Here is a 12,293-nt window from a genome sequence, read left to right as displayed (position 1 = left end):
CCTGCAGAGTGTGTTCTGGTGACCTCCACCTGAGCATCAGTGAGGGCCCCCATTAATTCAATGAGTCCTGTGTGTTCTTCACAAGATTACAGGTAGCACACAGTTAGTTACCCGTGAAACAATCCACACTGAGGCAGTCTGACTGCTTCTGGAAGCATCACTGCTTTTTCCACTGCAACAGGCATGGAACTGCTATAGAAGATTAAGGAAAAAGGGAAAAAAAGGACAATTCAGTAAGCGTATGGATGCTGCGCATGACCTGACCAGTGAGGTGAAACCATTGTTTGCTGGGTTATCAGAAGTTCCTGTATGAAGGCATTGTTCAAGCTTAAGAGGTCTGTGAGAGAAAAAAAACAAGCAACAGCAGCACACAATGGATGCAGATAAGCAAGGTCTGAACAAAGCCCTGGGCGGCTGCAAGACAACGGGAAAACTTATTAGCCACAAGCATCCTATATCCTGCCTCCCATAAAGCAACACAGATGTTTGCTAATGCAGGGGTGAAAAGACAAGAGAGCACTAAGCAGCTATTGAGCCCTCCACAGGAGAGAGGGTACGTGTTCCACAGCTGATGGGCACAAAGACATCCACAGGATGGGCACAAAAAGCCTCTTAAAGGGTCTGAGAATGTAACACCTCTCTGCTGACAGATAAGGGTGGCCACCCTTATAGCCATGAGCCCCTCAAGACCACTGCAACCAGAGCTTTGCAAGCCCAGCTCTGGCCCAGGAGCAGAATGACCACTGTCTGAGGGTTTAGCTCCCAGGGGGGTTATCTCCAGTGGGACATGCATGGCATTAGACATGCACATACTCAGGCTGCAGCAGTGGGGACCACAGCCCCCCACAGCACAGGGAAATCGGGCTCTGTCCACTGAGAGCTGCTGGATCCACGGCGCTGAAGGAAGTGCTCCAGCACCCACTGTCCTGTCTGCAAAGAGGGGTGCAGAAACAGCCCCATCACCTTTGGCCAAAGTGCTCTGCACATTGGGACCTCTCCTCAAGTACTTCCCAAAGACAGAGCTGTCAGCCCTCCAGGAGGCTTTCCTAAGTCCAAAATACCTGTTCTCTGGGAAATTCAGGCCACTTAACCAGCACATACTGGGCATCTGCTACTGTGTCATGAGGAAACTGAAACCAGAACGTTATTTAACAGCCAGTTACACAGGAAACACTCTGAGCTGCAGAAGATCACACCCTACTCCTTCCCCTGGGTTTTTTTTTTGTTGTTGTTGTTTTCTTAACATGGTGTCCCCCATCCCATCCCCACCGCTGAAGTGGGAGAAGTGTTTGCTCATACCAGTGGGTGGGATTTTGGGATTTGAACCCCAGCTGCCCATGGCCTTGGTCCTATACATCACCCCAGCCCCAGCTGTGCAGAGGGGCTGGCACAGCTGGGCATGCTGCAGGAACTGCACTGCCAACAGCACACGTGGGGAAGTGTCACACACGGGGTGACAGCACAGCTCAGAGCCCAGTGGCTGCACTGGGACACCTCCCCAGGATGCTGCAAACACCAGCAAGGGGCACAAAACTATCCTCCACAGCATGACAGCCCTCCTTTCCATTCACAAATATACATAATAAAATATTAGCACATTAATCTCTTCATTAAAAGTATCTGCACTGCCACTGGCTACAATTCAAAAGTTTCAACGGCATAAAGAACAAGATTTTTTTTCCCCTTCAATAAAAAAAATGTTTTTCTCTCACTGTCAGCAAACCAGCAATGTAAATGAACATTTGAAAGTCACTGTATAACTAAGAGTAATTTAATATAACCAGATTAAAAAGAGAACACCGAATGCAAACAGAAAACTTGAGCTTCTTGGAAAAAGAAAACAGAAATGAAAACATGAAGAAGCCACTAACAGGAACAAAATGGGTAAACCAGTGTTAGTCCAGACCCAGTCCTAGTCTGAACCTCTGCATATATAACTCTACCAGTTCTGTTACTCATTATGCTCATAAAAATAAACACAAATCTTTTCAAGCAACAGTTGAAGTTCAAGAGAAAACTTTTAAGATTATAAAATTTTCCAGACTCTTTCTAGAAATTTTAACAGGTTGATTACTTTGGTCAAAACATTAAACACAATGTCAAGAATTCTCATCTGCTATCAGTTATCCATATGGTCTCAGAGTAAAAAATACTTTTGAGGAGTCATACATTTGGGAAAAAGAAAAAAAAAAGTGGATCTCCCTTTCCCAAGAACCATGGTGAATAAGGCCAGAAAGAGATGCCCACATCCCCCTCTTGTGAGCCCCTGCACTCCTCACCCTGACTCACAGTCCAGGTCTTTGGGATTTTTGAAAGTCATGCCTGGAACTCCAGCAGGGACAAGCAACCAAGAGCTATTTACTGCCTCCAAATTCGACTCTGCAAGGACAAGCACCAACTTCAAGGCTCAGCCATAGCTCCAACAGGCCGAGCAGAGCCATTGAGTTCGTGGGTGCCAAGCAGAAAGCACTTCCCCAATGACCATTTCTGGAAATGTTGTTCTCCAAATATTTTGGTTGGTCCTCATCTACAGGACAACCTTAAAGTGCATTTGCAATTCTGTCTCCAGGAAATACATGTTAAGCTGATTCATTATCTTAAAATGCTGCTTTCATTTTTGCTCATTAAAAACACATTTCAGATCCCTGCACCAAATGCACAGCTGATGTGATCCGGACACTCAAAACTGGATTTCAGTTCTCCCTGCCCATTTTATTTCATTTGCTGCCCACAACCAGTGTTCTCTGTTTCAGAGACAGCTATATCAGACCGGAGCTCCCACTGAAAAACACCCTGGATAAAATCCTCTCTCCCTGCAACGCCTGGCACTCCAGGCAATGGCACCCGAAGTCAGACTCAGCCTAGATTTCAGGAGCAGCATCCTCCCTGCAGCCACAGAGCAATAAACAGCTGCTCTGCACACCCCACACCCCTGCCTGAGCCACTGGGAAGGGAAAGAAAAACAAGGAAGCTTAGGCAATGCACGCGTTACAGTCCTCACCTTTAGGGAGTCAAAGCAGGCAATAACTCGACCATTTTCCACATGGCAACTCCGTGACGGATGGGCGAACTTGCACTCTGCATCAGACCGAGAACAAGTCCCTCTCTGAAACTCTCGACACACTTCTAACGTCAGCCATTTTGTATCACGAACCAGGGAAACGTTTACAGCCATATTAAAAAACAAAAATTAAAATGCGCAAGCAATCGCACCCTTCCTCGGGGTAATGTTTACTGCTGATCTTCTTTTTCTTCTTTTTTTTTTTAAAAAAAGGGTAAAAAAGTGAATTCAAGTTAAACGTGAAGAAATAACTAACTTGTTGCTTTGGTAGAACTCCTATTCATCAGCACTTAGGTTTTCATTTAAGTCAAATCGTGTTTCTTTAAACAAGAATTAAACATAAAGCCAATCATAAAATAGAAATCTTATCAGAACAACTGAAAATCAAATTAGAGGCCAGCTCCTAAAAGTGCAATTGTAGAAGTTAAAATACAAGTGTTATATTTTGTGCCACTGCCAAAGTTACTTGCAAATAACTGGCAGACTTTCAAAAGAATTCTGTGCTCTCCAGTTAATGGTTTCAATTATTCTTGCAAAAAGCATATGCTGCTGGCAGCACTTCAGTTTGTGGAATGGTCTCGGTCCTTGGGGAGAAAACTTCGGGTTTGGTTTTTTTTTTTTCCTTCTATTTCTTGCTTCTAAAAATTATGGTTCACGAGCATCAAAACAGGCAAAAGGATGTCTGATTTTTTTCCTCTTTCTTTTCTTTTAAATATTTGCTACATAGTCGGGAGAAGGAAAAAAAATAAAATGGCTGAGCAAATTGCGTGTAAATGGGGAGCAAAAACAAAAAAAAAAAAAAAAAAAAAAAAGGGCAAGGCTGGAGGAGCCGCCGTCAGGGCACGGACTGCAAGCAACGCCGAATTAAACAGAGAGGGGGGCGAGGGGCAGAGAGAGGCAGCCCTAGACAGAAATCCAAGCAGCGGTGGCTTCAGGAAAGGCACTTTTCAGCAACCTGCAGGAAAAAGAGAAATAGAATCAGCCAGGAGCCTGCGGCCCCGCTCGGGCGGGCGGGCGCGGGGCGGCGCCGGCGGCCATTGCGGGCACGGGGGCACTGCCCGCGCCGCGCTGCGCATGGGAGGCGGCGCCGGCCAATAGCGCTTGCCGTTACAGCAGCACCCGCGGGCAACCGACCAATAGCAGAGCCCGTTTCATAGCGCCGCAGCCCCGGGACCCTCCGGGACAGCCCCAGCTCTGGGCTGCGCCTCACAAACCCTCCCGGACTACCGGGGATAGTCTGCTCTTCGGTATTTTTTATTTTAAATTGACATTAACTAACCCACCCCCTTTTCTGTAGGAAACGTTCGGGCAGGAAGAGCAGCCGGTGGCTGTCTTACATGCCGGGCTCCTGCTCAGCCCTGCACCGCTCGCACCTCCAAGGTGTTCCATCAGAGCCAGGAGATGGCACATGGAGACAAACGGCTGGCTCCAGCCGCTCCTCTGGATTCAGAGCCTGCAAAACTAAGAGCAAACCCGACAGGGAAACCTGAGCCACACACATACACACACACACACACACACACGGAAAAAATTAACTCATTGCTCACAGCTGTAGTTTTCCACCAGACCAAAGGCAACTCGAATTACTCTGACTCCAGCAACTCGTGTTATACAACAAACAACTTTCAATGCATTCCAGTTGAAGGCTTCCTTGGCATCCGCTAAAATGTTAAGCTGTCTCTAGAGTCTCCCATTCTAATATTAGCTGTACCATTGCCGCCTGATAGGATTGGGCTGTTTCCAAGTTCCCAAAATCCAGCCCTTTATCTTCCTCAAGTACGACCGTCCACTTTTGCAAACATTTGACAGGCGCGGGATGTTGCCTGTGTGACTGCTATTAAGATTTCAAGCTTTCGTAGGAGAAGAGCCTTCAACTACAAAAAAAGGAAGCTTAAATTCCTCTTTCATTATTGGTGTGTTATTGCAATTACACTGATCAGTAACTGAAACCTACTGGAGCTGGAAACAATGGAAACAATGCTACCAAGGAAGAAGTGTGGGAAGAGGCTGTCATCAGCAGCAGGGGGTGGGGCACAGAGGCTGTTTGATTCACAGATCGAATTATTTCAATTTAGAAAAAACAACACTCGTTAAACCTACACTGCAAGTACTTTCTAGGCTTAATTAGACACAAGTTGATAACAAAACCTGCCTAGATCCCTGCAATCCAGCTTGAGGCATCAGCACAAAGCTTGGTCTGACCCATGCTTCTGGAAGGACCTTTGCATTTTTGCACATCAGGTGGGGAACAGACTGCAAATGTCATATTTGCTAAGCGTGTTTTAAACTTCAAAGAGAAGGAAAAAAGACACATCTAACCATGCTCGTGTCTTTTGGGTTTTGTAAAGAAGAGCTGCTCTAAATCAATTCCAATTTTGCAATCAGGGCAAATTTATACAGGAATCCCATTCACTGATATGTGGGCTCCCAGTTCAAATGAGCTCAGAAAGCAAAAGAAAGGAAAAGATGGGCAGAAACCTTCTGCAGGGAGCTAAGGACTAGCTGGGTGCAGCTCTTAAGAACGAGCTAGAACAGGTCAGATATGGGTGGGGATTAGAAAGAATGCACTCTCAGAAGTTCTTCTGAGCAGACTGAAATACAACCATCTTGTGGATTAAGTGTCTATTCCACCGCTTCAGACTCCCAAGGGAAGTGAGGGTCTCTCAATGCTGTGGATAGAATATGATGGGTCTGACTTAACACACAGTTACACCAAACACCAAGATGTCCAAACAGTGTAGTAACATCCACCCTTCCCAGCCTCTGAACCTCAGGAAATCCCAGGGTAACAAACCAAATGTTGATCTTGCTCTCAAGCCATGCAGCTCAGGATCACACACTGCCCACAGGTACATGGCTGCACTAAACTGCTCAGTCCTCAAAATGAAGGGCATCATGTTAATTAAAGCTAAATCAAATTAATTCTACAGAACATTAAACTACAAACATCAAAACATTCAGACACATGTAACACGGTGGATATTTTTCTTTACAACTCGTGGGGGGGGGAAACAAACCCACTGATGGAAATTGCCCCTGCCCCACACCCTGCAGAAGGGCACACTCATCTGTGCAACATTCAAGAGACAAAAAATTTTCTGTGCTGTGGAAACAACCCACCTCCCTGCAGAAGGATTGACTCATCTCAGACCCTGGCACTAGAGCTCCTGTACTGGAGGGAGCCAAATTAATGAATACATTTTTCATACCACAATTCTGCAGCCTGCAAGGCACCTGGCAGAGCACTGCAGCAGCACACACTGCCCCATCACTTGTTTGCTGGGCACTCAGGAGAGCAGTTAAGCACATGCTTAACTCTGAGCATAGACAGTCTTTCTGGAAAGAAAATCTGAAGTGCTTTGCTGTATCAGGGCCTAAATAAATGAATCTGCTTCACAGGTTCATCAGGACTGGGAGGCCAGCAAGCACAGGCAGCAGTCATCGTGTTCCAGCTTACATGATCACAGCCCAGAGGAGCACGAGTTAGGCTTTTCTGCAAGTCAACAAATACAGTTCTGTCAGTGTTTGGACTGCTGCAAATCCCTCTCCACGTGGTCACGGGGAAGGCTAGAAAGGCACGCATGCAGGGCTGACATCACAGCGAGCTGCACACTGCTGCAGCGAGGCTCCCACGCACAGCCCAAGGACAGCACACCTCAGACAGGAACCAGCACTGACAACAAGAGCTTCAGCTCTCCAGGTTTCAACTCCTGGCAGCAAACAGCTGTTCTCACCAGAATGCACCCTTACAATTCCATTTTTGGGGGGAGGGTGTGGGGTGGCTGGCATTTTATTCCCTTTGTTCTCCTGTATATTTCAAACGAGAGAAATTAAAAAAAAAAAAGGAAAAAAAAAAGCATCCATGCCAAAACCAACACACAACCTACAAGGATTAAAAAGTAGCTCCAGAAATCAGGGGCTTCGTTAGCGTGCAGGAAATACAACAAAGGGTAGGTGCTGCCTTTTGAACCCTTCCCAGCAAGCCAGATCCGTCTGGCAGGGCTCAGCTCCTCCACTACCAGATGAGCCAATCTCATTTCAACAGCACCCGCATCAAAGCTGGAGAAAGCAGCAGAGCAGAGAGAAAAGCCTGTGGCCTTTATCCCTGTAAAGAAACTGCAATATCCCTGAAGCCTCTGCTCCAGGGCCACTTGCTGGGCCAGGCTCTAATTGCCTGAGCTGCAGGAGGATGGCGCTTGCTCCAGATGTCTGCCCCCACCTTACAGCTACCGAAGAGCAGGGGAACAAGGGCAGTCTGAGGAGCAAAGGTCGCACCAGGGCTCGCCTCTGGCAGGACTGAGATGCCCTGACCGCTTGAGGTAACATGAGGACGAGAGTATTTCACTTGTCGCTTGAATTCCTCCTGCTTGCCGTGAAACTGATCCCCTTCCACTGACAGCCCCCATGGATGTCAACTTGTGAGGACACTTCCTGACAGCCGAGTTCAGAAATGGTAATTTATGTGACAGGACGGATTTGAGCAGCTCCCAAGTGTAAATGATGCTATTTAAAAGAGATTTTTTTTCTTCTTTTTTCTCCTTTTTTTTTTTTTTTAAGAAAAAATGATTCAGTAGAAGTGCCAAGGTGGGTTCCTCATTTACTGTTTTTCAAGGATTTCTGGGTCACAACTACTCAGTTGGGAAACAGAAGTGCTGTTGTCCTAACTCACAGTCTAGTGAGTAAGAACAGCAGCTATTCCCTTCACTTGAAGAGGAATAGGGATACTGCAGGCACACTGGAGTATTCCCAAGGTTAAGTTCCAGCCGTGCCTGTTTTTTATCATATGTGATGCTGTCCATGCTCCTCTTCCACTCAAACCACCAGCAGGTGACCCCATATGGAACTGAGGACTGGCTCTCCTGCGTCCAAGCTCAGCCCTACACTGGCAGGCTGCAGTGTGCTTTACCTAACTTTGCAAGTTATGGTGAATGAAAGCTCAGACCCATCACAGATGGATGGATGGATGGATGGATGCCCTCAAGGCACAGCAATAGAGAAATTGTGCTTGCAAAATCAAGACTAAAACTAAATATTGCTATTAATGTTCACTGAGTGTCTAGATACTGTCAGAGCCCAAAAAAGACTTTAGTCTATGGGTTTTCCTCAAAGCACTAAATTCAGGTGGCAGTACAAATGCCACACTCACTCATTAGCCCTTGCACCTTTGAGATGATTCTGTAACTTGGGCTTTTTATTGCACCTTAATGAGTATGGAAGAGCTTGGTGTGCCTACCACCACACCCTTGATAAGCCAGAACAGGGAACTCCTCACTCAAACAGCAGTGAGATGTTTCCATTATCAAACAATCTTCCAAATAAACACAGTGTTCCTGGAAACACTGCAAGGCAAAGAGAAACGGGAGCAATGAAAATAGCACACTGAACTGTTTTGTTCTGAAAGAGAAAGAAAACTCTGTGGAGAATACCACCACCCATCCAACAGCCTTCCTTTCTCTTCCACTTTCACAGCAAGTAGTAAAAAACACATGAAACTATATCCTTGCTTATCAAAGGAACCAAAAAGTTATAGTCAAAGGCAAGGTTTTGCTGAAAAGCATTTTACTGTTAACATTTATTGGCAGTGATGCATGAGTTAAGATAATGCACATTTCCAAGTCAGTGAGGAGGGGAAACAAAAACGTTTAAAAAATCTTCACCTAGGATCTACCAAGCCAGGAACACAGTGACATTAGTTGAGTTGGCTGACATCAGAGAAGTTAATTTTGGGCCTCAGAAAAGCCCATGACAAGTTAGGTACTGTCACCATTGGATCACAAGGCTTTACTTGGGACCGATGCAGAAGTGCTGCTTCACGACAGCGAAAGAAACCACAAAAATAACCCTCATAAATCCAGGCGTGGATCCTCCATTGCTGAAGCACCCATGACAATGCTCTCACCCCACCTCACATAAAGCACAGCAGTGTTCAGAGTCCCACAGACACGACTCCTTTGCCGGTGGAACAGTGACAGTTTGCACGCAGCGGGGCTGCCCCGGACACGGGCTGGGGCTGTGCACTGGGCCCGGAGCCATCCCAGCAATGGCAGCTTCTCCAGGGCTCCTCAGTGCTTGTGCACTCAATGGGCTGCAGTGTCAAGACCAAAGAAGGTCAATTTATTTTCTGTCACCTGCAAGAGGTATTTTTGCTTTCAAATTAGAAAATAATCTTCTATTTTTTGCTCTGGCCCTCATACTTTAAAACAAACACTTCAGGGACACAGCAGACACTTTGAATATTTCCTTTGTGAACATTCTGTACCTGGACACCTTCTCCCTCAGGGTACAGTTTACTTAATTTAAGGTAGACCTTTACAGCTAAAAGAAAATAAACCTCCTTTTGTTCTTCTACCAGTTACTCAGAAAAAGAGCAAGTTTCCTCTACCATGGGCATGCATGAAAAGTTTCTGTTCAAGGTCTAATCACAGATGTTGGGGGCCGTGAATCTCCAGGGGTCACAATGCATGCCAAAAAGTCAACTCAGCTCCAAGCACCGTCTGTTCAGAACAGGATGGCAGAACCCAGACAGAAATAATAAACCCACACAAGCAAAACAACTCCCCCCCAGTGCTGCTGCAATGGAAGCCTCATTTTCAGGACATAAACCCACTACAGAAGTGACAGGGTGGATGTTTGGGCATGCAGGTACTGCACAAACCTGTGCTGAAGGACACTTGTCCTTCTTTTCCCACACTCTCTCGTTCTGCTGGCATTGGAGAGTGGCCATCACTGGTCGTGACCCCTCTGGACAGAGCAGCACAAGGAACATCCTCCTGCCCCTCAGTGGGGAAGGCTGTACATACTGCACCCCATCCCTTCAGAGGCTCGCCAGCCTTGCTGAACTCCTGGCTTTATGGCACCCTGGGAGATGGCTGTGGGCTCTGCAGGGCCAGCAGTGCCACTGTCCTTGGGAAAACGGATCATGCATCACTGGCCTCTGGGTGCTTCCCACTGCTCTTAGCTGCCCTGACACAACCTCAGCACTCTCTTATATGCAGAGGTGGGCAACTGAAAAAAAAAAACCAAAGCGGGGCAGAAAAAAAAAAAAAAAAAAAGGAAAATATGCAAAATAAAGTAGCATGAGGGAAGGAAGCCCTTCACTGCAGAGAAGAAGAATGTACAAATGCAGGGAACTTTATCCTCCCTTGTGTACATGCAATTCTCCACACTTACACCCTGAAGCAAACAATCACAGGAAAAATTAATGCTGATTTTAAGGAAGTATGGAAAAAATCCCTTTGTTTTTGAAATCTACCATTCTTCAATGTGCACTATGGTGCTCCCATTCCCTTAGCCACCTGAAATCTTCAGTCGGTTTTCCTTCTTCCTGAACCTTCAGCTGTTCTTGTCCACCAAAGTTCAGGGAACTCCTCTCCCCTTCCCCCCTACAGGATTAGTTCCAAAATGCTTCCACAGGCAAACGGCTGGGAGTTATTTCTCACTATCTACTGGGGATTTCTAAGCCAAAAAAATGAACTACAAAAACATTGCAGTTTAAGGAGCTTTTTTGTTTATTTGTTTGTCTTTGAACAAAGTCACAGAAGCTGCTGTGCTGGACCCACACACGTGCCTTGGCAGAACAAATACCTTTCCATAGGGTGTTCCAGGGCAGCATGCATTGCAGTGCTTCAAAGGGAACTCCCCCCTCTTTCACTAAACAGATTTGTTAGAATAACCACACGTGCACATTTCTGTTCTTTTGGGCTTTTGATTTTCTGCCATCAGCTTATTTGGAACCAGTTGGAGGTCAAGACCCCTTTCCTACTCCAGCTCTCTACTATACTGATAGTGACCCACTGCCATCCCACCCCCGTGGGATCTGGGGGATGCTCTGCTGATCAGGCAGCCAAGTGGGAGTATTGCTTCACTAAAGCCACCACCAGTAAGAGACACATGGAAAAGGATGCTCCCTTCTATTAGGACCTGCCTGACAAATCCCTTCTGGCCTCCTACATGAGGCAGCTTCCCAGTGCTGAGGGCCAGGGACCCACCTTACGGCGGGGTGGCTGACCCGAAAGGAGCATTTCCTCTGCACTGCAGAAGCAGCTACTGCACTTGCTGTGAAACAGTGCTAAAATCCTCTCCAGTGCCAGCACCGCTTGGGAGGGGTTAGGACCACAATTACACCAGCTGCAAACACAAAAGAAAAGGAAAAAAAAAAATTGTTGGCAGGGATCTCTGGAGGTCAGCTAATCCAAACCCCGTCTCAAAGCACAGCCAGCTTCAGAGGTGGATGCTTCCATATCCAAGCACAAAGAGAGCTGTCTCACACAAAGAGAGCTCAATTGAGTCAAACAAATTTACAGAGGAGACAGGAAAGGCCAAGGCTCATTAAGGCTCGTTCCCCACCACGTAATCGTAAGAAATAGGATCAAGCAGATGTATCCCACAATCTATCTGATTATCCTACTCAGTGTTCAAGAAACCCCCAAGGTCCTTGCCAATCAGGTAAGTGTCTGCATGTGTTTGGGACAGCTGAGGGGAGGGAATGCTTTTACCCAACTGCCCTTCCCAGGATTCTGCTGACAGGAACGACCTACAGGTATCTCCTAAGCTCCAAGCATGATCCTAGCCCTCAAGACAGGCAATATACTCTGTCAGGCAGGACAAAAGCAGAAACAGGAGCCCAGGTCAGCCATTTACTGTGCTGCAGAGGCAGCCTGCGACTTTCAGGAGGTATCAGATATGTTCTATACACAGAGGAGACCAACCCAGGTCTGGTGCTTCTTAGGTACCTCTATCCAGGCACACATACTTGTGCCTGGAAAATTCCCATTCTAGACTTCTCAATCACAGACCACAGGTTTTTCTCCAACAAAAAGGCACTTTCCCTGCAGGTCCCATATGATATCTTCTATAAGCACATACATACTCCTACACAAACACTACAGCTGAAGGCACTTCAGTGTTAAATGCCCTACCTGGTCACCACAGGCCTGCAGAAAGAGGAGACAGCATTTGAACTGTGGTTTGAATTCCTTCTCAGCTGGAAGAATTCAGAGAAAACAAAAAAAGTTTTTCTTTTAACATTCTTTGTACTGAGCGCTTGGATAAGCCATAAGTAACTTGGCAGCAAACCAGTTTGGTACAAACACAGCACACCAGAACACAATGCAGTCATCACAAAGCCACCGCTCTGGGCCAGACAGTAATTTTCCCCTTCACACAGGGCAGGCCTCCAAAGTATTTGTGCTCCTACATTCGAGTCCATCTGAGTTACATGATGTGTTAAAAA

General features: G+C 46.5%; 1 protein-coding gene across 5 annotated transcripts in view; it reads right to left on the bottom strand.

Annotated features, from left to right (window-relative positions):
- MBNL3 (muscleblind like splicing regulator 3) overlaps positions 1–12,293 on the bottom strand; it is a 91,526-nt gene that overhangs the window by 55,353 nt on the left and 23,880 nt on the right. For 3 of the 5 annotated variants that reach the window (XR_005956617.1, XM_041485033.1, XM_041485032.1), the window contains exon 2: positions 3,002–4,016. The exons of the other annotated variants lie outside the window; for them this stretch is intronic. Coding sequence is in view for 2 of the 3 variants with exons in the window: in XM_041485033.1 (XP_041340967.1) it covers positions 3,002–3,175 (174 nt within the window). In the remaining variant the exon portion in view is untranslated. The remainder of the gene's footprint in view (positions 1–3,001; positions 4,017–12,293) is intronic. 5 annotated transcript variants of the gene reach the window in all.

Source organism: Pyrgilauda ruficollis, unplaced genomic scaffold, assembly GCF_017590135.1.
Source record: "Pyrgilauda ruficollis isolate IOZ18807 unplaced genomic scaffold, ASM1759013v1 scaffold7, whole genome shotgun sequence".
NCBI lineage: Eukaryota > Metazoa > Chordata > Aves > Passeriformes > Passeridae > Pyrgilauda > Pyrgilauda ruficollis.
Note: the sequence above shows the minus strand (reverse complement) of the source record. Positions and strands in the feature narration are given on the sequence as shown.